The sequence below is a fragment of the Spodoptera frugiperda genome, chromosome 7, assembly GCF_023101765.2.
Source record: "Spodoptera frugiperda isolate SF20-4 chromosome 7, AGI-APGP_CSIRO_Sfru_2.0, whole genome shotgun sequence".
Classification (NCBI taxonomy): Eukaryota; Metazoa; Arthropoda; class Insecta; order Lepidoptera; family Noctuidae; genus Spodoptera; species Spodoptera frugiperda.
The window spans coordinates 9376485-9402931 of NC_064218.1; the positions used below are offsets into that span (position 1 = coordinate 9376485).

Genomic DNA, 26447 nt, shown 5'->3' on the forward strand with positions numbered 1-26447 from the left:
GAAATTGGAAAGCGGAAACCTTTTCCAGTCGCCCTCAGGGCTTATGTGAAACGGGATTTACGACTTTTCGCTGTCTGAAAATAAAATGTAACATTGGACTAAGTCAAAGTCAGTTACGTTACATAGAATAAGTAAAAGTACGAGTACCTAAAGTAAATATAATGGGTCTTTCCAACAAATTATGCTTGAATTAAGTGAGTTGTTGCTAAGTTGTCATTTGTTTTTTTTTATATGTGATCACGGCGATAAGGAAGATTTTTGCTTGGACGGTGTAGGCACAGTTAAAAACAACGTGTTGGTAGTTAGATGGTTTATTAGTTACTAAATGAATGCAAGTGGACTGTATAAAAGTTAAGATACCTATAGATAGGTATAGTTATATGAAGACACAATTATGTATAGCTGCTGTCGTGGTGGTATGCGTTTAGACATTCCGCCCACCAAAGGATCTATCCTTTTAATAATTAATAATATAACAAACAAAAACAACAACAACGTAAGTATTTCACTGATGCGCGAAAGGCACTTGATTGTAAATGAAAACTAAATAAACAAGTTACATCCAACACTATCAAAAACTTAACTATTAAAAAATGGTAAATTAAAATTAAAGGTAAGTAATTAATTAAGTACCGTTAGGATTACATAACCGGTAAGTATATCAGTAGATGGAACGTAGTACACAACATAATTAGCAGATAGAAAAAACAGCCGGTGACAGACCAAGTTTGACACTGTCAAAGAACAATAAGCTGTACGACAACCACATAAGACGCATTGTCCAACTCAATCTGTTACCGTTGTTGTAAAGAAACGGGTAAGTATAAAATTGTATTCACTCCCAGCCGCTAACCGCCCACCGTGCAATATTATTTAATTAGCTATAGTTATATGCATGTTTAGGTAGGATGTTATGAAGCTTTGAATGTTTACATAATTATTCTAACAAATAAACGGTAAGTTGTAACAATACGATAACATAGCTTAATCTAGGTAAGTATTTTAAGTATGAATTACTATTCAACTCAAGCAATAATGAATTTTCACATTGTTATTACGATTACGGCATACGGTTTTAGAACATAACATAAATAATGCGTAATTTAAATTAATGAACAATGAACATGTAACAATATACTCTCTAATACAGATGTAACGGGTTCGAATCCCGGCTAAATTAATATGTTTTTTGCAGTTGACAATGTAATTAGTTTTAATTTTTAGGTAGTATGCATAATTTACTCACGGGTCGTTTATAGACACCGTTTTTACATTTTATTGTGACAACACGAGTAATGCCGTCTGGGCCCACATGTTTTTTAATTATTTTGCCTAATATCCATTTACTAGGAGGAATGTTATCTTCCTTTAGAATTACAATGTCAGCGATGTCTGGTTCAGATTGTTTAGTGTTCCATTTGTATCTTTGGTTCAAGTTTACGAGATATTCTTTGTGCCATCTGTTCCAGAAATCGCTAACAATTTTTTGTGTCAGCCTCCATCTATCTAAACTAGAAATATTACAATTTGTATAGTTTTCATCACTTAAGTTTAACAAAGGTTCACCTATCAGAAAGTGGCCGGGTGTGAGCGGAAGGGGGTCATTGGGGTCATCACTTAACACAGTTATGGGTCGCGAATTTAAACACGCTTCAACTTGAGCTAGTACTGTAGTTAACTCCTCATACGTAAGTGTAGCATCTCCAATGACTTTCCTAAGATGAGTTTTGGTACTGCGTATGCCAGCCTCCCACAGACCGCCAAAATTGGGTGAGTGAGGGGGTATGTAATGCCATGTAGTACGCTCAAGAACAAGTAACTCTGCTATTTCTCCAGGAATGGAAGATTTGGCATTGTTGAACATGTCCCTCAGCTGTTTATCTGCACCCACAAAATTAGTGCCATTGTCACTGTAAACATCGTAACAATGACCTCTTCTCGACGTGAAGCGTCGGAATGCAGCAATGAATGCCTTAGCAGTCATGTCCGTGACAGCTTCCAGGTGTATGGCCCGCGTTACCATACAGATAAACAAACATATATATCCTTTGTACGCTTTAGCTCCTCTGCCTGGCGAGAAACGAATGTTGATCGGCCCCGCGTAGTCCACACCAGATGATTTAAAAGCCCGGTCGGCTTTTACCCTTACATCAGGTAACTGACCCATCAGTTGCGTGGTATTCCTTTTAGAATACCTAATGCAGGTAACGCACTCGCGGTATAATTTCTTTGTTAGATCCTTCGCTCGTATGATCCAGTATTTTGACCTTAGATAATTTAGCATAACTAGAGGACCGCCATGCATTGTCTTAATATGAGCATCTTTAATTATTAACATGGTAAGATGACTCTTAGCAGGTAGAATTATTTGATGCTGTGTATCGTAGGCCATTTCTGATTTCTGAATACGTCCGCCAACTCTTAGAATTCCATTGTTATCTACAATGGGACAAAGGTTGCGAAGCTTACTCCTTTTCAACACGTGACCACGAGACTTTAACTGTTTTATGTCCTCATTAAATTCAATAGCTTGAACCTGTTTAATACATTTATTTAAAGTTTCTGATAATTCCTTTGATGTAATAAATTTAGAAAAATGTTCACGTTCAGATACAGGTAATTTAAAATTAAGAAACCGTTTGCAATATGAGATTACCCTTAACATTTGTGATAAACTTGAATATTTTGTCCAAATTAATTCTTGTTCAGTATTATATATTACAGTTAAAGATGTCGTGCGTTCTTCTTCATGCGTATCTTCGTAATTAGGAACACTTATATTCATATTTAGGCTAGACAACCAAGCGGGTCCATTCCACCATAGTGAATGATTTAATAATTCCGTACCTTGTAAGCCCCGTGATGCACAGTCAGCTGGGTTCATGTCGGTAGATACGTGTCCCCATTGTTCGTAATCTACAGTGTTCAGTATGTCTGCTACCCGGTTGCTTACGAAGGTGTTCCATCTGCTTGGTCCACCTTTTAACCAAGCAAGTACAATGGTGGAATCTGTCCATGCAAATAACTTGCTTTTAGGCACACACAGCACTTGAGATGTTTCTAGAATCAGTTTAGCCGCCAACGCTGCACCGCAGATTTCCAATCTAGGAATTGAGACTTGTTTCTCGATTGGCGCCACCTTTGTTTTGGACGTTATTAGATTGACGTATACTTGTTCTTCGTCTACGACTCGCATGTACACTACAGCTCCATATGCGACTTGCGATGCATCTGCGAAGACGTGCAACTCAATACTTGATGCGTTACTGTAGTGTAGCCAACGTGGTATGCTTAGGCCTTTGATGTGTGCTAAATTGTCTCGATATCGGTTCCATTCTAATAGCAAGACACCATCAATAGGCTCATCCCATTCGAGTCCGGTCTTCCACAATTTCTGCATGATCATCTTTGCGACTACTACAACGGGAGCTATCCATCCCAAAGGATCATATAGCTTGGCTATTTCAGAAAGAATAGTTCTTTTAGTTACAAGTTGTTGAGGCTCCGGCAAGTTGACCGTGTATTCAAAACTATCGGTATCACGATTCCAGCTTACTCCTAATACCTTAACAACACTATTTACCTTTAAAGGTAACTCATGATCATCACACTTGTTCTTTCCAATGTACTGTAAAATAGCTTCACTGTTGCTACTCCATTTTTGTAACTGAAATCCCCCAGAGTGCATTAGGCTGTTCATTTCGTTATATATTTCCACTGCTTGTTCTTCTGTCTCACAGCCTGTGAGCAAGTCATCCATGTAGTAGTCAGATTTTGTTATTTGTGCTGCAGTGGGATAAGTTGACTGTTCCTCTTTAGCAAGTGTCTGTAAGGATTTCACGGCAAGATATGGTGCACACGCTGTGCCAAACGTTAATCTTACAAGTTTAAAATGTTTAATAGGCTCGTCGTGTGAAGACCTCCACAATAACCTCTGATAGTCTGTATCAGCATCTGCTACTCGAACCATTCTGTACATTTTAATAATGTCGGCTGTAATACAGATTCTGTGTGTTCTCCATCGCATTAAAATGTGTCGCAACTCTTGCTGAAGTTGAGGTCCAACACACAAGTTATCGTTCAAAGACACGTTATTTGTTCCTTTGCAAGAAGCGTCAAACACTACACGAACCTTTGTAGTCAACTTATCTTCTCGCACCACTGCGTGATGAGGAAGATAGACAGCAGGTTTATCAATTTCTGAAGGAGTAACTTCTACCATGTGATTTAGTTTTATGTATTCTTCCATTACTCTACGGTATTCATCTTGTAAATTTGGATTTTTTGACAACTTTCTCTCTAAAAATTCAAATCTCTTATTGGCTATCTCCCTCAATCCACCATATTTACATTCTGGATCTTCGTTTTGAAATGGCAATCTAACTACAAATCGGCCGTCCTTGTCTCTCACTGTCGTGGCATCATAAAATTCTTCACACATTTCTTCTTCCTTTGAAAATTTTCTTTTAATGTTGTTTGGTTCCCTCTCTATTTCCCAAAATTGTCTCAGTAAGTCATCGTCATTTATCTGTGCATGTAAATTTGTGATGCGTTTCCTTTCCTTTGTGTCTTCTAGTGTCGTCCTGCCAGATACCACCCACCCTAGGATTGTATGTTGTGCCACTAAATTACCCTCAGGGTGCTTGATAATACCGTTCAACAGTACCTTGCCATAAACCTCGGCTCCAAGTAAAATATCAATTTTACCTGGTGTTGTGAACCCTGGATCTGCCATCTCCAGTCCTTGAAGTTCTAACCAATCAGGAAATCTAAGATTGCTGGTGGGTAACAGTGTTGTTAATGTGCGCAGTACATAGGCATTTACACTAATTGAGTCATTGGAGTTGTGGCGTGATTTCACACAGAGTGAAACCATGTGTTTTATTTTCGTTTGCCCTTCTCCCACACCGGACACCCAACCACTTACTGATATACGTGTAAGATTAAGTAATTGAACAGTTGCCTCAGATATAAATGACGCTTGTGACCCTTGGTCTAGCAAGGCCCTAATGATGTGTTTACAACCATTCTTACTATTGACTAATACCTTAGCAGTAGCTAATAACACAGTGTTCGTTTGTATACGCTCACTTGAAAAATTAGACACTATATTATGCGCAGAATTACTTGAAGAAGTTGACTTACCTAGCGACACCTCACGATCGGTACCTGTAGCAGGGGTTGTCCCCTCGTCGGACTTCTCGACGTTTTCTGATCTCTCGAAGTGTAGAAGAGAGTGATGCCGACGACCACATCGTCTGCAGCACGCTGACTGTCGACACTTATTTACCGAGTGTGATGGCGCGAGGCAGTTGAAACAAAGTTTGTTCTTCTTGGCACTCTCCTGCCTTTCCTTAGTAGTCATACCGGTGAATGTTTTGCAATGATAGATATAATGCTGATCTCCACATAATACACATTTAACTTCGCGCTCTTTCCCTTCCTTGACCACATTCGCATGAAAGGACTTAGCTTTAGCTGCCGGCTTCAGTTGCGATGTTTTTGCCTTGTTAGCTTCGATCATCTCTAAAGATCTGAATCTAGACTCCAGAAAGTTTCTCAAATCTTGCCATGTGGGTATATCACACTTGGTTGCACTTAATTGCTGTTCCCACAGCCTTATGGATTCTGGATCCAGCTTGGATTCGATTATATAGGTGATCATTAAGTCCCAGGTATCTGTCTCCACGTTTAAGTTTTTTAACGACTTCAAACAAGTAGAACTTGTGTCTAGAAGATGTCTTATACAACTCGCCGACTCCGTATGAATAGATTTTTGTGACATAAAGGTTCTCAAAATAGCTTTACAGTTGTATCTTTTATTGTTATACCGTAGTATTAGCTCGTTCCATGCATCGGCGTAGTTTGCATTTGTCGTAGTATAATTACGAAGTATGACTTCTGCTTCTCCCCTTAAATTACTTTTTAAATAATGAAGTTTGTGTACAGGAGATAATTTCGTATTCTTATGTATCAATGAAGTAAATAAGTCGTAAAATGTCTGCCACTCGTCATATTTGCCGCTGAATGTGGGTATGTTGATTCGTGGTAATTTTATTTCGTTACTGTCCGAGCACGTGGAGAATGAACTTTGACCCTCAGTTGTTAAAGGCGTTGAAGCTTGTTGTGCTGCATCTAGGAACGGCTGAAGAGCCTCCTTCACAGTCGACTTATATTGCACATACAACTCTTGAAACACTTCGTATGTTTTCTCCTTAAAGTACGACGTTTTTCTTTGCTCGTCACTGGTGATGCTCAGAATAATGCTTTTGTGTCCATCTTTAAAATTATTCCAAAGCTCTTCAAGCATTTCTAACCTTGTTTCCAAGTACGGTCTTTTAATCCTGTCTTTCGGTGTCTTTTTGTAGTTTTTCTCTGCATTCCTTAGGCTATCTAATAGCTCAATTTGATATGCCACAAGATCTTCCATCACAATATATTTAATAGGTACCTGCTCGTAAGTATTAGTTTCACTGGCAATATACCTCGTTACTTAAATGTTTTTTTGGTCGAAGAAGTATAAGGTCCACAAGTAGCGGTTGGTGAGCACGTTGCACTTGTTAACTAGCACTTACAGTAAGTTTTTACTCGTAATCCGATCACACACTGAATATTGTAAGCGCAGTTAATGTCTTTGTTTTCTAAAGATGTCACAGTTCCGTCCGCAAATTATAACTATTACATTAAACGAGTTCCTTATCGCTTTCTTTTGTTCTTGACGCGCGCTAGTCAGCCGCAGGTAGGCGACAAGATCCGGCTCGAAGGACCAATTGATCACGGCGATAAGGAAGATTTTTGCTTGGACGGTGTAGGCACAGTTAAAAACAACGTGTTGGTAGTTAGATGGTTTATTAGTTACTAAATGAATGCAAGTGGACTGTATAAAAGTTAAGATACCTATAGATAGGTATAGTTATATGAAGACACAATTATGTATAGCTGCTGTCGTGGTGGTATGCGTTTAGACAATATGTCTAGGTTGCTTCGTTGTGGAGTTTAAAAAGGTCACACACACGATCTTTTGAACGTTATAACAAAACTCTTTTTTTTTTTTTACATTTAATGGGTCGACGTTTGGCCGCTATCTCACCTGATGGTAAGTGATGATACGGCCTACGGTGGAGCACGTCTGCCTATAAGCAACCTATTCACTCGGGCCTTGAAGACACCCAAGTTATACCCATCAGGAAACACAGACTGCGGCAAGGAGTTCCACTCCCTAGCAGTTCGCACAAGGAAGCTTGAAGCGAAGCGCTTCGTGCGAGTGGGTGGGATATCTACCATGAAGCGGTGACGCCTCGCCGATTGTCTTGTGGTTCGATGATGAAAAGGACTAGGGGGAATCAAGTTGTGCAATTCCCCCGCACACTCTCCGAAATGTATCCGGTAAAAAACGGAAAGGCTTGCGACCTTGCGCCTGTGTTCAAGGCTTTGAAGCCGGGCCTCCACAAGCGCATCGTCATTGATGAGCCTCTTGGCACGCCTTTCAATGTGTTCGAGCGCATCCAGCTGGTATTTGGCCGAGCCGTCCCAAAGGTGAGAACAGTACTCCATACATGACCGAACCTGCGCTTGGTACAGGCTCAGCAGTTGTTTCGGTGTGAAGTACCGTCTCACCTTCGAGAGGATACCCAACTTCCTACCAGCCAGATGCGCCTTCGACTCTATATAAGAGCCGAAGTTAAGCGTTGGCGATAGAGTTACGCCCAGAAGCTCAAGACGATCCGCTACCGGAACGGACACACTTCGGAAAGTCGGAGCCAGCGGAAATTGACTCCGTTTGGCAGAGAATAGACACGCCTGGGTTTTGGTAGTGTTGAACTTGACCAAGTTGGCGTCACCCCAATCGGAAACCGCCTTCAAGGACGAGTTCAACCGTTCGACCATGGATTCTCTTAGAGACCGGATCTGTGTTCCGCTACTCCGCGCATCGGACACATACCTTTCAACAACTGTGCTGTCATCTGCATACCCAAAGATACCGGGCTTAAGCAGGTCGTTGATGTGCAGCAAAAAGAGCGTTGCTGAAAGTACTGACCCCTGAGGGACTCCGGCGTTGATGCCAAATTGGTCAGACGAGCAGCCATCAATGACTACTCGAATTGACCGATCCCTCAGGAAGTCTGCAATCCATCTGCACAGATCAGCGGGAAGTCCATATGCAGGAAGCTTGCCGATAAGGCTGTCGTGCCAAACCCTGTCAAAGGCCTTCGATATATCGAGAGAGACCGCTATTGCCTCCCCGTGCTTCTCGATGGCCTCGCTCCAAATGTGGGTGGCATACGCAAGAAGGTCCCCAGTGGATCGGTTGCGGCGAAACCCATACTGCTGATCACTGAGGAGGTCGTTACCTTCAAGGTATGCCAGGAGCCTGTTGTTAAGTACACGTTCCATACTCTTGCAGAGTATGGACGTGACCGAGATTGGCCGGTAATTATTAGGGTCGGCACGACTACCTTTTTTGGGCACAGGCTGCACGTTGGCTAGCTTCCATGCAACCGGCACTTGACCAGTCTCCAAAGAAAGTCGAAACAGGCGTGTCAGGATTGGAGACAACTCAGGCGCACAGATTTTTAAAACCACGGCTGGGATTCCGTCGGGGCCACTGGCCTTGTTCACGTCAAGATTACGCAACGTCTTATATACCTCCTTCTGTCGTATGCGAATTTTTGACATATTCGTCTCGCAAACTCTATGGAGAGAAGGAGGCAAAGCGCCACCAGTATCAAGACGTGAAGATTCCGCAAATAGAGAAGCAAACAGGTTCGCTTTCTCTACCGCGGTGTGTGCCAGTGTCCCGTTAGGCCCCAGGAGAGGTGGGAGTGAAGGGCGGCAGAAGTTCGATTCAACCGCCTTGGCCAGGGACCAAAACGCTTTACTACCCGCTGGGTAAGAAGCCAGTTTGTTCCCTATTCGGCCAATGTGGTTGAACCGAGCCATCCGTAATGCCTTTTTGCATGACTTGGCAGCCCGGTTATAGGCTCTCTTCCTCTGAAGAATGTCGTCAGCCCTACGACGCCTGGCATCCGCCCATGCCAAGTATGCCGCATGCTTTCGCGCTTCAGCACGTCTGCAGTCGACATCGAACCATGGACGAGTCCCACCGAAAGATGTCGCATCCGAGAATGGAATGTAGTATTCCATGCCCTGACGCAACACCCCCGTTATGGCATCCGCACAAGCTGACGGGTCCTCAGTAGAGAAGCAGACAGGCCGCCAAGGATAGGATGCAAAAAAAGATCGCATCCCATCCCAATCTGCTGACTTGTACCGCCACATCCGCCGAGATCCTCTGGGACAAGGATCCGGTGGGGAGTACGTGGATACGGATTTCACCAGACAGTGGTCAGAGCTACCCAAGGGTGAAGAAACTGACACCGAGTAGCTGTCTGGATCAGTTGTCAGCAGAAGGTCTAAGCAGTTGGCAGTGTGCGAGTCGACATCGGGCACCCTTGTGGCCTCCTGGACCAGCTGGGTTAGGCCAAGCGTTAGCGCAAGCTTACGCATTTCCCTCCCAGCATGGTCAGTGCACTGGTATGGGAACAGCCACTCCTGGTGATGGGCGTTAAAGTCCCCCAGTAACACCAACTGGGCCGAAGGGTACCTCTGCCGAGCCGCATCCGCCGTCTCCACAAGGTGTTGAGCTAATCTGGTCGTCTCCAAATCTCCGCTGTGCGACCGGTAGACACAGGCATAGAGAATTTTCTCCATCCCTGTGTCCACCAGTATCCACAAGGTTGAAAAACTGGGGTCTTCAAAGTTTCGGAGACGCCGGTAACAGATGCCGTCTTGGACGTATAGGCATACGCCTGCGCGGGGAACGAAATTGTGCTCCAGGGAAAAGCCTGGGTAGTTCAGGTATGATACGTCCGACGGACATCTGATCTGGGTCTCCGAGAGAAACAAGAGCGTGGGGTTCTCGGTCTCTAGGTGGTGATGGACCGCATTGATATTTGAGTGCAAGCCTCGAATATTTGAGAGGTGCACTTTGAGGGAGAGGGAGTGCAGCCGCTGTTGAACCCTTTTCTTTGCTCTTGTTTTCATTTTATGAGTATGAGGTTGCTGAGAGGATGGCAGTGAAATGTTCATCCACACAGGCGACCCCAGACGCGCGCCGCAGTTAGCTACATCATTGGGAGGCCAGCCTGGAGACTGCGGGGACGCCCGAGCCCCCCCATAAATTTCCATCGGGCCCTCTCGTCCGGTCGCCAACCGACACGATGGCGTATCCATGGGATTTTTCGCTAGATGGCGGGGCAGCCTTTCACGTGTGGCTAGCACGCTAATTGGGCCCCCAACTATCTGCGGTCGGCCAGCGGTGCACCGTGCCTCGGATCCCGCTACCCTCCGCGACTGGCCACCCGATGAAGCTACACCAGCGCGCGCCAGATCGGTCTACCCATAGTGGAGCAAACATCTCGACCCATCCTCTCATACGGCTTCACCGAGCATCGTGGCGGAACACGGCTAGGCCGCTTGGCGACACGGTTTTGCTCGGTGGGTGGTTATAATGCCGTCGGCCGAAGCCTACCACCAGAGTGTCACCTGATTAGCACCACCCAGAGGCCACGTGTAGGGTTTCGTTTTTTTTTTGGGTGCTCTCCTACGGACGAGGGTGACTCAGCCTCCAAAAGTCAAAACTCATTTTTGACTGAATTCAAAAGTATGTATGTATGTATGTTTGTGCGAGATTATCTCGCGTTTGGTTGAATCGATTTTGATGCGGTTTTCAGCATAGTATTTTTCAGACTTAGAAAATTTAAGGCGGTTCCCATTTTCAACAGTTTTTACGATTTTCATTCCATTATTGTTTTGAGTAATAGAGGTCCTTTTTTCGTATACAATACAGTAATAAAGAGAAAAAATATTACTATACATTACGATTTACGACGTTGTTACCATTACTAGCGCGTTCGGCGCTCTGATTGGTTGGTTCATTCACGCTGGCCAATCAGAGCGCCGAACGCGCTCTCATTTTGTTTTCGTTCAACGGAAACCAACCCTACTATTATTAGAAGTAACAAATTAAACAAATTGTACTCACAATAGTATTCCAGCAAGTGAACGTTGATTTAAACAATAGCTGGTGGTGTTCAAATATTTGTGGTCTAACGGTGAATTTGATCCAATCGGATTACAGGTCAATGAAAATGTTCTTCATAATTATTTGGATTGTTATTCAATTCTATACTATACATGGTTCCACTTAATAGATTATTATTATTTACGCCATTAGGATTAGGAATCAAAACTCTAAGTGTGGGAGAGTCATGCTTCGGCACGAATGGGCCCGTTCACCCGGAGTGATACCACGACCTCACAGAAAACGGACGTGAAACAACGCTTGCGTTGTGTTTCGTAGTGTGAGTGAGGTTACCGGAGGCCCAGTTACCCCCCTACCCAATATTCCCAATCTCCGATTCCCCAACAACCCTTAAATGCCTAACTCTGTTTTGAATGGCCATGGGCGGCGGCGATTGCTTACCATTCGTCTGCTCGTTTAAACTTGGAAGTTTTTTTATAAATAAATCTATAATTTATTACATTTTGATTACACCCATTACCCGTTTGCACAAAATGTAATAAATTAGGAGGAAACCCGTAAATGAATACAAAAATAAAAACTCGGATCGTTTTCATTTTCCGTAAATTAACAAAGGATGGTATCGTACTGAGAGTTCAAGATAAAAAAAAACAAATAATTTTCAAAAATGTCCACGATGGCATTGATACACCTCCACAATTTCTTTTGTATGAAAATAGGAGAAGAAATAATACATAAAGGGAAATTCTTTTAATAATGTTGAAGTTAAAAGAGGTTTTTATTATTAAAAATATTGCTTAGTTCAAGGCTCATAGAAATAAAATTTACCTAATTTAAGTAACATAACTCAATTTCATTACAGTTAAGTATCATTATCCTGGTATTACGTACGACATTAAATGTATTAATGTGGGGTCTGTGAATTAACAAAGATTTCCTCTGTGGATTTTCCTCGAATTGTGAATAGAGAGCAAAAGAAATGTTTTCTGTATTCAACCTATGTTTGCTTTGGTAATTAAGCCCTTGCGTACTGAGAGAATTTCTTTTATAGACCTTCTTTTGTCATAATAACTATTTTAGAAACTACCAACAATAAAAAACAGTTGAATAAGGAACTATTCTATAAAGATCTTATACAATTACAGAGATTTCGATTTAATCTTTATAAAGAGATTACGAGTACATGCCATCATTAGGCTGCTTTTTCACCAGAGATGTGCTATGTAGTTATGCTACGAAGATGTAATAGCTAAGCTATAAAACTATGTGACCGTTTTCACTGATACTAAGCAATGTAACTGTGCGAGGAAGATGCGCAGCTCGAGTATACGATGTATCGATAGTAGTGAAGCCATCCAGAGCATGCATCTATCCATATAAAAAAATAGCTTATCTGAGTCCGTCTCTACCAGTGCTACGCTTTGTGTAGCACTGAATTCTATTTGTGAAAGCCAAAAGCATCCACAGCAACGTAGCATAGCACATCTCTGGTGACAAGCACCTTAAAATCGTCTTTATTTAATAACCACTAAGACTTGTTTTTGTATAAAAGACAAGACAGTATCTTCCATTCCCTTCGAGATTATTACAATTAGCAATTAATTAGGTATTCATCGATTAGCGTAAAGAATCACTTATTATAAACATGGCCGCTTATCAGGCTTAATTATTGTTCTGTGATAATTTTAAATAAATCAGACCCAAGCGAACACACCCACGCTATTTTCACGTACCTATAACAATGTACTTTGACGCTAATTTCGTATTTATCGGAATGGATATAGAGTTGATTATTGCGTGTATATTTAGTGTTGTAGTGTATAATGTACAAGTCGTGTAATTATGCTCTGATGAGGTCGTAAGGTTCGCTTGTTTATGTTCGTATCACGATGTTTTGCACAAAGTAACTGCAACTGCAGCTTGTTGACTTGATAATTATCTGTGTACCTATGATGGTAACTTCTTCTCTAAATGTTGATGAATAATAATGTGTTTTTTATTTATTTCGTATGTTATTAAGTAACGACTATCTAAGTGCCTCATTGGTCAAGTGGTCGCAAGTGCGACTGCCGGACACAGAGTCTCGGGTACGAATTCCGGGTCGGACGAAGAATTATTGGGTTTTTTTCGGCTTTTTGCAAATTTCTCAGTAGTAGCACGGAGTCTGGAATTGTGTCCAGTATATGGCAATAGGCTCACCCCCTATTAAATAGGACTTATGAGATAAATGGTAAAACATGGGTGTACATTGTATAGCGGCATTACGTGCCGTTATATGCACATCTGCCTACCCTTTGGGGATAACAGATGTGACGTCGCTTTTTTTATCTAAGTGTTTATTACTCTCTGGGAAGATATTGTTAATAGACATTATAATGTTTTATTTTTGTTCTCAATTATTACAAAGAATAAAATTAAAAATGTCTGTTTGTGAATAATTTATAACATTGATTAGGGTACGAGTACAGGTACTTGTAATTCCAACTCACAAACCACGTGTACACATAATGACAGGGGGCTCAAAAATATTAAAAGGGACGAATGGGTCAAAGATAAGTACATATCAAATCCCACACGTTTTCCACCTTTTACGTAAATATACGAATAAATTATATTCTCTTTCTGACTTTTCATTTTCATTTTGTACAATATTATCCACTAGAGGGACATCAGCTAATCTAAGATTAAAAAGGTACTTTAAATATTATATTCAATGAATTAATAATTAGAAAGTTTTACATTAAAAAGTCAATGAACGTTTTTGTTTTAATGAAAATGGATAAATAATTAGGTCTAGAAGCGGTTGACGCAGTAGCTGGGCAACTGGCTGCCCTGCAAGAGGTAGCGGGTTCGATACCCGCACGGAGCAACTCTTTGTGTGATCCACAAATTGTTACTTTGGGTCTGAGTGTTATGTGTATATGAAATTGTATGTTTGTAAACGTGGGTGCGCCACGACACAGCAACAAATCCTAATGAGGGCAACGTTTTCTTCTTAAATAAAATATATAAATTTTGAAAATTAGGTGATAGAAAAAGCACTTCTGTTTATTATGTGCAAAACTGAAATATCAAGATGGATGAACCTTCATTCAAAGACCACCAAGTAATTTCCGGGATTGATAAAAAATATGAATAAAAATCGATCTTACACAAACAAATACCCTATGAATAATGAATATATAAATGCATATTACGTCCATCTGCCCATCACAATACTTTAATAATGAAGTACTGACGAAATATTTCGGAAAACATTTCACCTTATAACATTTTCCTTAAACATTTTACCGCAAATTTTAAATTCTATAGAAATTTAAAAATTCATTCACCAAACGTATCGAAAAATCAATCTGGATTGAAGCTAAATTAAACTTAAAAGAGGTTGTAATAGAATTTATTTTGGAAATGTAAAAGTGATGGGGAAATCTAGATAAGAGGCTGCTGATTCGCCCACGCAGGTCCTTGAAATAGGGATTGTAGATTAGAGGGTCTCGCGACTCGTGTGGGTGGGCAAATTATGGTACCACCGCCGTTTTGTAGGGATCAAACAGCCGGACACCACAGAATTAGGAGAGTTTTAATCCTACCCAATTGGTAATGTGAAAGTTTGTGTTTTAGGATTATTGAATCTATATATATTTTAACATACAAATGAATCCTTCTTTCCTCCTTCATTTGTTACATTTTTATTTAAGCTTGGTACCGCATTTTGCATCGTTAAGTTCACACGTAAATGGGGGTATATTTTATTTTCGTGGTCTTTCTCATTATTAGGACAGAAAGAATTTGTAGAAATTCGCTAAGAAAATAGCGCACGACGGAACTACCTGGGTAGTTCCAAATACGATAAACTTTAGTGGGTAGTAAATGGATGATTGATAAAATGAATTTAGGCGAAATAGTACTATTATGCATTTTTTGATTCTAAATTAATATCGAAACATTAAATATTTACAACACTATTTTGTTTAGATCAATATACGGACGGGTTCTCTTTACTCATATATGTACATACAAAAGGCTAAAAAAATTAGGTATATGTATTTTCCCTGTCATGTCCCTAGAGGTCTCTGTCTCTGCGTTGGCCTTTCAAATTGCGGATTTTGCTTTGACGTTTCTGGTAATGTAAATTATGTTCGTACGAGTATTTTTGGTACTATCTTAATTTATTGGTCATAAAGATAACTGAAAATATGCGACTACGTGACTTCACATAGTCTAGTCATCAATTATTTTCAATATATTTTGTTTGAATACAAACATTTTAATTGATAGATTGTCACCTAAGGCAAGTACACTAGTACAATGTGACTTTTTCTGAGTTACATGTACTTTCAAAGATTATTTAGAAACCTGGGTCTACAATATCTAATAATGATTAAATAATTTGACCTTACCCGCATTGAGGAAGCGTGGTAATTGAGAAGAGGCCTTCGGTCATTAGTGGCTACTTGTAAGCCGTTGATTATGACGACGGTGATTGATAGAATTATACGTACGGTACTTCAAGTAATATTTACAATATCTTTCAAATTTACAAATTCTGATATATGTCTCCCTGTTTCCTTGTTTATTCACTAACTATACAACTTTGCATAGAATTATCAGTCAACCCTGACACGTTAAAGGAAGGAGCTTGGTGTGAGGGTCGCCACTCAGTAATTACATGTAGATACCAATTAAAGATCTCTGCCATAATAACAACTTGTTACTGTTGGAAGATTGAAGTTTGGCTGCCGAAGTAGTTTCTCGTCACGCCCACATGATCAAAAAGCTGAGGAGATGTCAAATTGAAGGGAAATTCCTTTGGGGATCCAAGTATACAGATTATACAAATGGATGTATATTTATGAACAAGTATTAAGTATGTATAATATTTATGTAATGGCGAATTTATTATACAATAAGAATTTTTGTTTAACGTATAGAAAATCGTATATGAACAACAACACATTATCAAAATTTAAGTTTTAATAAAGTCAATAAAAGCTTTCTTATTTTCTGTCTTAATTTTAGCAAACTAATATTCTTTTTACCATTCTCTTTCTTTGATTTATTCACTGTTTTAAATAAGCTTTACACAGAGAGGAGTAGAAGGATGGTAGGGAGGCCCTTACCCTGCATTGAGACAATCATGGCTGAAATCTAATCTAATCTAATTGCCGTTTACTGTAAAAAACAAATCATTTTAAAGTACCTAGCAAACGCAAATAAGGATTCATTTCATAGTACATCATCGTCAATATTATAACAAGTTACATAATAAAATAATTTTTAACTAGCTGAAAATTAAAGACGGTTTATTTATAAGATAAAACTGGTCGATGAAACCGCTAAGTTACGCTGAGCGCCCGTAACGCTTCAGATTTCAAATGAAAATTCTTAGCTTAATTATTTTACACCGAAACTCCTTGAAATTGTTATCGGTCTGCTGAAATTTTCAAAGAATCAGATTCCGAAGGTTTTGAGTGTAAACTGGTGAAGGTATGACTTAAGTTTATTTAACTTTTAAATAATTCGTAAAGAAATTCTTTATTAGAATTACTTTAAAATATATTTGTTTGAAGTCAGAGAAAGGTTAAAAATTTCTCAAAATTAGGCAACAGTGTAAACGTTTTAACCATAAGCCTGATTAAATGAATGAACAATTCTAAATATTAACGGATAAAAAATCACGGTTTACCCACGTAAATTAATGGAGAAAAGTTTCATCACGAGCAGTGTAAGCTGCGCAACGTCGCTCGCGGCATCTGCGCACGCTTCTACAAAAGAGTAGAGTAGTCTAGTAGAGCTTATTCATGAGCAGCATTCCGCGACAAACGACGCGGCGATTGTCGCGGAATGCTGCTCATGAATATGAGCCACTAGCGTGGCTTAAAACTAGTCGAGTTCCTCGTCAAACCGTTACGTGAGTAAGCCGATAACATAATAATTAATTTAGTATGTCTCATGATAGTTATATAATACACCAAAAAACATACATTTTAACCCAAAACTCACTACACAGACTAGCTTAACCCAACTACGAAACAACAACACTTCCTGTAAGTAAATAAATACCAATATCAAACTACTATTAGTTTGTTAGTACAACAACATAGATTACAAACTTAGGCCAACTTCAGTCAGCTGGGAAGCCTTATGATCTGCTTCTAAGTAAGCATTTCTACTTAGCAACCGACTTACTTCGGAGTTATATTACTACTCACTCATCTACGTAGAAGTTCGAGTGTTTGTGATTGATTGTAGTTGTAAGAAGTAATTGATTAAAGTAGAATACTGCACAGTTGGTGCGGCGGCTGGGCAACTGGCTATCGTGGTACGTGTATAAGAGGAGAGAGAATAGGTACTTTCTAAGTGTTTGTGCTCCATCTTCAGCCACATCTACGCTTCGCCGTTCTGGCAGAAAGCGAGTTGGTGGTGAAACGCAGAACTTATCAAGACTAAAAAAAGTGTGGTGGGTTCTATTCCCACACGAAACAATGCTTTGTGTGTGTGTGATCCGCAAATTGTTGTTCAGGGTCTGAGTGTCATGTGTATGTGAATTTTAAGTTTGTAAACGCACATAGAAAAGCAGGATCAAATCTTAGAGTGGGGTAACGTTTGAAAATAACTATAATTCCCGTACAAACTCATAGCCTGTTTTTGATATAAAAGGTTGATTCCATATTACATACCAAATAAAATAAAATTGTACGTTTAAATGTCAAGGGTCTAATCGAATCGAGGAAAATCTAAGCAATATAAAAAATATGTGACATTCAATAATAATGCTTGATTAGTAAAATTTTCAACAAAATGTATATTATGTAGTCACTGTTACAGTTATTTTGTTCTAATATAACAATCGAACTAAGAACCTTATTATTTTTTATATCGGTTAAAAGTTATAATTCAATTTACTGCTTCGTTATACTTGTTCTCCTTAAACCAATGAATATTTATTATGAAATACCAATTATATAAACTAATATAGTTTTAGTTATTCTGTAAACAACTTAAAGTTACTCAAGGTAAAGAAAAATCGTGCTACGAAACTGGCTACGGCGTAGCACTGTGCTACGATGCTACGAACCGTGTAATTTGTGTTTTTAGAAACTTTTAACATAGAAATTATTTTGTAACTTATATAGATTGTAATTATTCGAAACATTCCCACGAAATAGAACCTATGTTATATGTTAATAAGTCTCAATTTCACTTAACATTTAGATGAGAAACCTTTGCGACTATATTTAACTTGTAAACTCATGAATATGTATCAACATAATATGTAATTACAATACAAATTAACTGATAACATGTTTACAAAGTGGTAGTTATTGTAAGTTAACTGCTTCTTTGTGTAGTAGCAAATATAACTAAGCACATGGGTTCAATGTCAGAACTTTGAGAGCGTTAGTAAAATTTTGTTTGAAGTTTTAGGGGTGAGCCCTATATTCCCCTATATTGTTTAGCTTAGATATATTTATACACGAGTTATCGGGAATAAAAAGGTGTTCCTATCCCAGGGTTTAGGGTTTAGCCAGGGCTCTAAATTTATAACACCTATTTATTTGATCCTAAAAGGGATAGATTATTATTAGTATCGTACCCTTGCCATAGGCATATCAGACCTATATCAGACCCTTGGGCCTGCAATAGATATTTTGTACCTGACCTTGATATCGAACCTGGGCACCGTGGTCAGTAGCCTCGTTAATTGCGAAAAACAACGTTCCTCTCTAATCCCGGGATCAAATTATAAAATGTGATACTTGGACCGTACACCCTGCACACAACAGACATACGTTTTGAACACATTAAAACGATATAGCTGTTTATATTTATAGCATGTTCATTAAATTGAAATAAAAGAATAATTGAAAATGTAACAATTTCTGACTGAATTGACTTTGACGAAAAATTATTTTGCCCGCCTACCTTAAACTTCTGTATATACCAATAAATACAGGAAAAAAGTGCTTCTAAAATATACAGCAATTAAGACTTTAATACTTTGAGATAACAGTTAAAACCTGTCTAACTGAAATATTTACGCATCACAAACGTCCTTTTCAGTCCAATCAGCACGTGAAGTCGACCGAAAAGATAAATTTTCACCCAAATTGTGGAACAGATAACTCTTATCTTACTTTTCACGTGATTAATTAATATTATTCAGGTTTTTAAGAAGGCAACAGCTGCGTACTGACTCACGGGTTTATTATGTTACTAGGTATTTTTGTTCTAGAAAATTCTCAGTAATAAATTCAGACTGAAAACAAACTTAGCATCGAAACGTATAGTAAATGAGTTCAAAGTTAAAGCCAAAGTCAAAATTATTTATTTCAAATAGACTGGCACCATTGAATGTTAAAGGAAGTATTACAGTATTAAAAAAAAACTGTCAGTACTCTAGTGATGCTATTCGCTTGAATAAGCACTAACACTACACTTTGGAATCAAAGTGTAGATTCCTATGGAGAAGAACGAGCAAGAAACTCCACAGATTACTCTTTTTCAATCAGGTTCACAATACAATTCTTGGTTACATTGTTACGTTGTTTCATACTGGTAAACCTTGCTTTAAATTCACAATATTACAGTAGCTCCATTCAAATAACCCAACAAAAAACCGGATAAATTCCTTGTCCGTCCCTTAAATCCTATCAACTGTTGGATCAAACAGACACAGCGGTACTTTCACAATGATCCCGAAGCCTTTAATCACGCCAATCAGTTTATGATCCAACAAGTCCGAATAGGATACTCCGATCAAATGTCGGATCATTTGATGACCTCCAAATTCGAAACAGAGTTTTTTAAATAATGTTCAGTACATTTAGAACGAGTTTGCTTTACGTTTAAAGTAATCGAAACGAGAGCGCGTTCGGATTCGCTCTGATTGGTTGTTTTATTCGAACCGGTACTGTGTTCTATATTGAAATGTTATAATTACTGAATTTATATGTTACCATAATAATAATATATTGGCATCTTTTAATCATAGAAGAGTGAGGTAGAGCTACTTATCAGAATGCGATAAGTCTGTCTTAAATCTCTTGCTAGAGAGAGAGGCCTTTGTTCCGCAGTGTACGTCTTCTGGCTGATGATGATGATGATGATGAAGCTTCTTGCGAGGCACAATTGCTTAATTTTATATAATTAAAAGACGCAGTTAAGAATGCAAACACTGAAGTTTATTTTCCTTTTACTAAGCACAAACTCTTGCACAATCTTTCTTTAATGGTTTGCTACTCTGCGCACTTTGAACAAGATTGCACAGCAAACGGTTTAAAACTTTAAACTCAATTCAAGAAATAAAGTTCTTTAACTGAAGCAGTAATAAACTCCGACTTACATTAACGGGCTTGCGGCGAAGGAATAGTTTAATTGTACTTAATAAGGTTGGATGAGAATTAAGTTGGCTGAGAATGAGATTGGCTGAGACTGTGTGCATTATTATTTATATAAAAACGTTGTATATTTATATGATGCTACCAATTTTTAATTATATATTAGTGATAAAAAATAAATAAAACTAATACAATTGTCTATCTTTTTGTAAACATATGTCCATGGGCGGCACTGATCGCTTGCCATCACAGGTGATTCGTCTACTCGTTATCCTCCGATTCTACGAAAAAAAGAAAACAATAGAGACCAGGAATAAATATTCTTCTACAGTGTTGTATATTCTTCAGCCAATAAACCACATAACAGTCAGTTAAGGAAACAGGGCGAATATACCACGAGGGAATTCCTGACTACAACTTCGCCGATTAAACTAATACTTAGAAACGTCTAGAAACTGTAACACAGTTGCTAGGGACATGATTACATTATATTGGCACCATTAAGACAAGGCAAATATTTGTTTTCTGTAACAATAACACTGTTTCCTCATTGTTTTGTCGTCTTTGTATTTTGTACTTATTTCAACAGGATAAAATTATAATTAAAATGATAATCTTAGCAAAAAATATTCGGTAAATTCTAAAAGCTTGTAGGCATATTGATTAAAGGATTTTTGGATTAGTCTCTTTATGATTTTAATTACACAGTAATGCCATTTAAAAGTTTGTCACGTATATAAATATTATTTTATTATTAAGAGAACTAAATGCTTATATTAAAATTAATTGCAATCTTAGTATTATAGTAGATAGTATAGAGATAAAGAGATAGAGAGAGAGAGAGAAAGAAAGGGAGATAGGTAGAGTTCCTATTTTTAGATATTTAAAGAAACAACAACAGAAATAAGAATAAGAAAAAATCCTAGAAAATTGTCCATTAAATTAGACAGTACTCAATCCTGTAGAGATTTAGCCATAGCTACTACTTTATCTGTGCCACCATTTATTTTTGTTACTTTATTTTGTCAATCAAGCTTTTGCTGAGAACTATTTTTAGGTTACAAAGGTCAAATCCAATCCCACTACTCACAACATTTTTTTTATGGTATAAGCCGGTAAACGAGCCGACAGATCACCTGATGGTAAGCAATTGCCGCCGCCCATGGACACCCGAAAAACCAAAGGCGTCACAAGTGTGTTGCTGGTCCCCAAAGGCTAAGAATTTAAGGGTTGTTGGGGAATCGGGGTTCGGAAGATTGGGGGGTTGTTGGGCCCCCGGTAACTGTAATTCTACCTGCTTTCGTTGTATAAGTAAGTGATACAACGAAACGTCGATTTTCTGTGAGACCGATGTGATCACTCGAGCCGGCCCATTCGTGTCGAAGCATGGCTCTTCCACACTTAAACGATTACGATACATGCGGAATTCGAACCCGAGACCCCTTGAACGACGAGGAAGTAAATAATATTATCCTATTTTTTCTATATTTAAATCGTACAAACATTGCCCGTCTCACTAACCCATTAACCATTTAGTTATTCAAACATCAAAAACCACTTGACATTTGTCAAATCTCGTATGACGTCATTAGCTACTAAACGGATTTGTGACGTCATCGACCTTGATTTAATTCCTAGTACAGTTGAACTTGACCCTTGCCCAAGTTATTCATTTATTTTGAATGGCAATGGGCTGGTAAGTGGCATATTACGTTACTGCTTCGAAAGGTAGGAGGTTGGGTCAGTTTTGGAAAAGTATAAGTAGTGGGTGGATACTTAAAACTATTTTTAGTAGGCAACTGTCTATCAATAAATTGCTGACGTAGGTATATGTGAAATACCCTAATCTGGTTGCGTTAATGGTTTCCTTATATGTATGACTATCGAAACATTTCAGGTACCTATACTAAATAGGAGGTTCTTTACTTCAAGACTTATACTTTTATAATATTCTAGACTGATAGAAAACTATAATCATGGACTGTTATGTAATTTAAAACAAACCTTTCAGTTATAGAAAAATCGATCTTAATTCAGGAGTTGAAAAGTTTATTTTAAATCAAATATGACCAAAGTAATCTGAAACGCAATACCCGTTAATTGCTACCAAAATATTTAGAACCGTTTGGATTAAAAAATAGAGCTCAATTTTAATTGCGACGACGAAATATTTGAAATTCGTTAAATATTCTTTTGTTAGTGGAAAAGTTTTTTAAGTGAGTATTTTTTTAATAATGAATTTCATAGTAGACTGGCATCCATATTTATAAGTTTAGTCGTTTGTTATTTTAAGAGATTATTAAAATAACAAAGAAGCTAGGTTCTGAAGGAGTCTTCGGACATATTCATGAAATTATGAATGAAAACTTTCCAAGTATTTTTAGGGCAGTCAATGAAAGTTATGTAAATAAGTCGAACACAGTAATATTATGAAATACACATAACGTAGTACATATACTACATACTAACCTTTTTTTAAGGAGGTGAGAAACTTCAAAATGCGCCTAGCTTTTTGGGGAGAAAAAATAAGGAGTGTAGGATTTATACCTAACTAAAACCACCCCGGTGGCTACCTTCAGCACCGCTAAGGGGTACCGAGCCCTCTAATTAGACCTGCACCGGAGACCCTATAGTACAACGCTTGTTACGGCATATCCCTAAGAAAACGCGAGTCTCCCATAAGCCTCGCTATAGTCCCCACTCTATACACCCGCGGCTGGAAAGGTCCGCTTGCAGTTTATACATATAATCATGCTATATAACATAACCTAGGTTGTTACGAAGAATAGTCGCGAAGGAGCCAATCATAGCTAGATATTAAAGAGATAAAAAGATTCAGGAAAAACATAGAACGTTGTTGGTATTATATACCAGTAAATACCAGGGTTTACGCAATGAACATGGGACAAACAACACATACGTAACACAAAGCGGCAGAACTTTGTAAATGTTAGGTAAACAGATAAACTTGGACTAATTACAGCCTGCCTTTATATTAATTGTATTTTGTGTAGCTGTATATAGGTGTAATATTTACTAAACAGAGCAGATATCAATGTGCCGACTTATCTTTGTGATAAAAGAAAGTGGGAGTTGATAGCTAAAATATACTTAAATTACTGTCCATTTAACCATGTCTACTGTCTACTGTCCATTTAACCATATGGGCGGCGCTTTTCGCTTACCATCAGGTGACCCGTCTGCTCGTTGGCCCAATATTCCATAAAAAACGAATGCATGCAACCTACAAATGACAATACTGTGTCAAAAGTTGCTACATTTGGCATGACGTTGATTGGAACAGTATTTGTACCGACTATTCATTTAGAAAATTAATTAATGTAGCTGACTTTTCCATATTCCGTTTAAAAAACCTTTCAAAAAATAATTATGTTTACTTGTAACTATAAGGTACTTCAAGGTCGCTTCTATCAAATAAATAGCTTCTTTTACCAGTCGTGGATTACTTAGATGAAAATGTATGATTTTAGTTAAGAACTGTTTTGTATAAAAGCTTTTTCATGTTATTGAAGATAATAAGTTTTATGTAACAAATATCGAAATATTTTGTTGAACATTTTATGACCAAGTTGAAACTACATGGTAACCAACTTAGTATTTAGATCCCTAATAACTATAACAGTTCTGTATCCATGTACTTACCTACAAATAATTTTAAAGAACCAAAACGATCCAAATATACTTATTCTAACCGACAGTTGTCTTTGCGCTCATGTGGACCATGTCAGAAATTATTTAATAGGTGTTCGTCCTAGGAAATAACTAAAGGATCTAATAAATATACAGTTAAAAGTTCTACAAGGTTTGACGTAGCCGTAGGGGATACGCTACGCTCGCTACGTCGTAGCGGCGGCGGCGTAGACAAAAATAAATTACGTAGAACTAAAATCTGAAAACATAGCAACCAATTATTATCATTAGATATTACAATGTATTATTATGTTTCCAAAATAATGATCTAAATTAAACAAATGTATACAAATGTTTATTAATTTCATACATAAGGACTGAATACATAAACTGCAACACTAACATCGTCCTTATATTGCAAGATTTATGTACCGTACGTATCTACTACGGTACCGTACCAAGTTTATTGATATTTACTCACTAAAGCAAAACATTCCACGAAACATTTCCTTGTTTAAACAGAAAACGGAATGATTTTTAATTAAAAATAAACTTCGTAATTTAATGAGTTGCCAATACAATTCCCGAAGTGTTTCAATAAACTTAACAAAGCCATAATAAGTTATATCGTCACACCCTTCATCCCCGAAGGAGTAGGCAGAGGTGCACATTATGGCACGTAATGCCACTGTACAATGTACACCCACTTTTCACAATGTATGTTGTAAGTCCCATGTAATAGGTGGTGAGCCTATTCCCATATACCGGGCACATTTCCAAACTCAGTGCTACTACTGAGAAATTTTCGAATCAAACCCGAAACCCCTTACCCGGCAGTCGTACTTGCAACCACTCGGCCAACAAGACAGTCAGTCTATAATAAATTGAAGGTGTAGAATTTCACTAACTTTCCCCTTTCTTTTGTTTCAGACGAACAACAAGTTAGAAACATGGTAGTGACCACGTGTGGCCTAAGTAAATAAAGTTGGTGCAAAAATGGATATAGATGAGAAGGTGTCGGGGCCCGGCGGGGCCTCGCAGAAGAACTGGTCGCACCCCAGTGCCAGCGATGAGCTACCCTTGGACATGAGGTTCAACCACGGTCACATGGTGTCCATGACCGTGTACAGTGTGCTGATGCTGATCTCAGCCACTGGGAACTTGACAGTACTATCACAATTGATGAAGAGGAAACGGGCGGGGAGAGCCAGCAGGCTAGACGTACTACTGATGCATTTAGCGGTTGCTGATCTTATGGTAAGCTGTTTTTAATTTTTTAAGAACATCAGTTGTTTTTATTGCATTTGGTTAGTAACGTAGTTACAAAATAGTATTATTAAGATAGTAACAGGTTAATATTAGGCTGTCTTTAAAACAATTACTAGGTTGTCTGGAAACACTATTATAGTTAGTACCTAAGTTTCAGACTTCTGTAGTGGCAAATTGTAGAAGTTTTAGGACTTTAGATGATTCTCATATCCTTCGTAAGCAAAGTTGCTTATATCATAATGCTATCTATTTTAAGGTGATATTATCATTGCGTAGAGTAAATTGTTTAGGACTAGAATATTTAGACTGATTTAGACCATTTAAAAATATGACTTTGAAAGCATTAACTGTTGAAATAAAACTTTTAAAGGCAAATCCTCCGCTAAGTGTCAGTAATATATCAATTAATTATTTATTATTACTCGTAATCGTTGATATTATACACAGTATGTAGAATGTTATGTAATTTAAACTTTCTACGAATGAAAACTATAATAGTTAAAGTTCGATTCTATCTTCAATTAACGCACATGAATGAACTGTTTAAATGAGAAAGTCCTAACCTTTCAAAAGTGGTCCCGCACATAAAGTTTGCTGTAATTTATAATTCAAATGAATCAAATAAGAAAAGAGAGATAAATACCGCATTTAACGAACACTATCTTGATTTTCAAAAATAGAAATCATTAATATGGCCTTGATAGTTAAAAAATTGGTCGATTGAATTCGGTACTTACTATAGTTAACAGTTAACAGTAACTTTAGACAAGTTTGATTACAATAGTAGGTAAATCTAACGCTTAAAAACAAAAACTTTATCCAATTACGCAATCAACAAAATAACATTATTCAATTCTGAACTTCAATCGTATCGAAGCACAAAATCACTAAAGATTCCGAAAACTAGTGAGTGTCCATGTGGCGTAGCACGTTGTTCGTAACGCTACGCCGTAGCCGGTCCCCGTAGCCTGCTCGTAGCGGCGCTACGGTCACGTGGTTCGCCTCACCTTCGAAACTTTGATTCAAAATCTATTCAAGTGTTGCAATTATTAGTTGCTAACTTTAGAACCTGTTTTGTTATAGTGATACAGTTATTTGAAAATTTTTATCTATACACAAATAAATAATGTTCCTAAACATTT

At 38.2% G+C, this 26447-nt stretch overlaps 1 protein-coding gene across 2 annotated transcripts in view; it reads left to right on the plus strand.

Annotated features, from left to right (window-relative positions):
- The window catches only part of LOC118265813 (adipokinetic hormone/corazonin-related peptide receptor variant I), a 123348-nt gene that overhangs the window by 80922 nt on the left and 15979 nt on the right, over positions 1-26447 (plus strand). For both annotated transcript variants that reach the window (XM_035579025.2, XM_035579026.2), the window contains exon 3: positions 24967-25293. In XM_035579025.2, the coding sequence (XP_035434918.1) occupies positions 25033-25293 (261 nt within the window). In that variant the 5' untranslated portion in view covers positions 24967-25032. The remainder of the gene's footprint in view (positions 1-24966; positions 25294-26447) is intronic.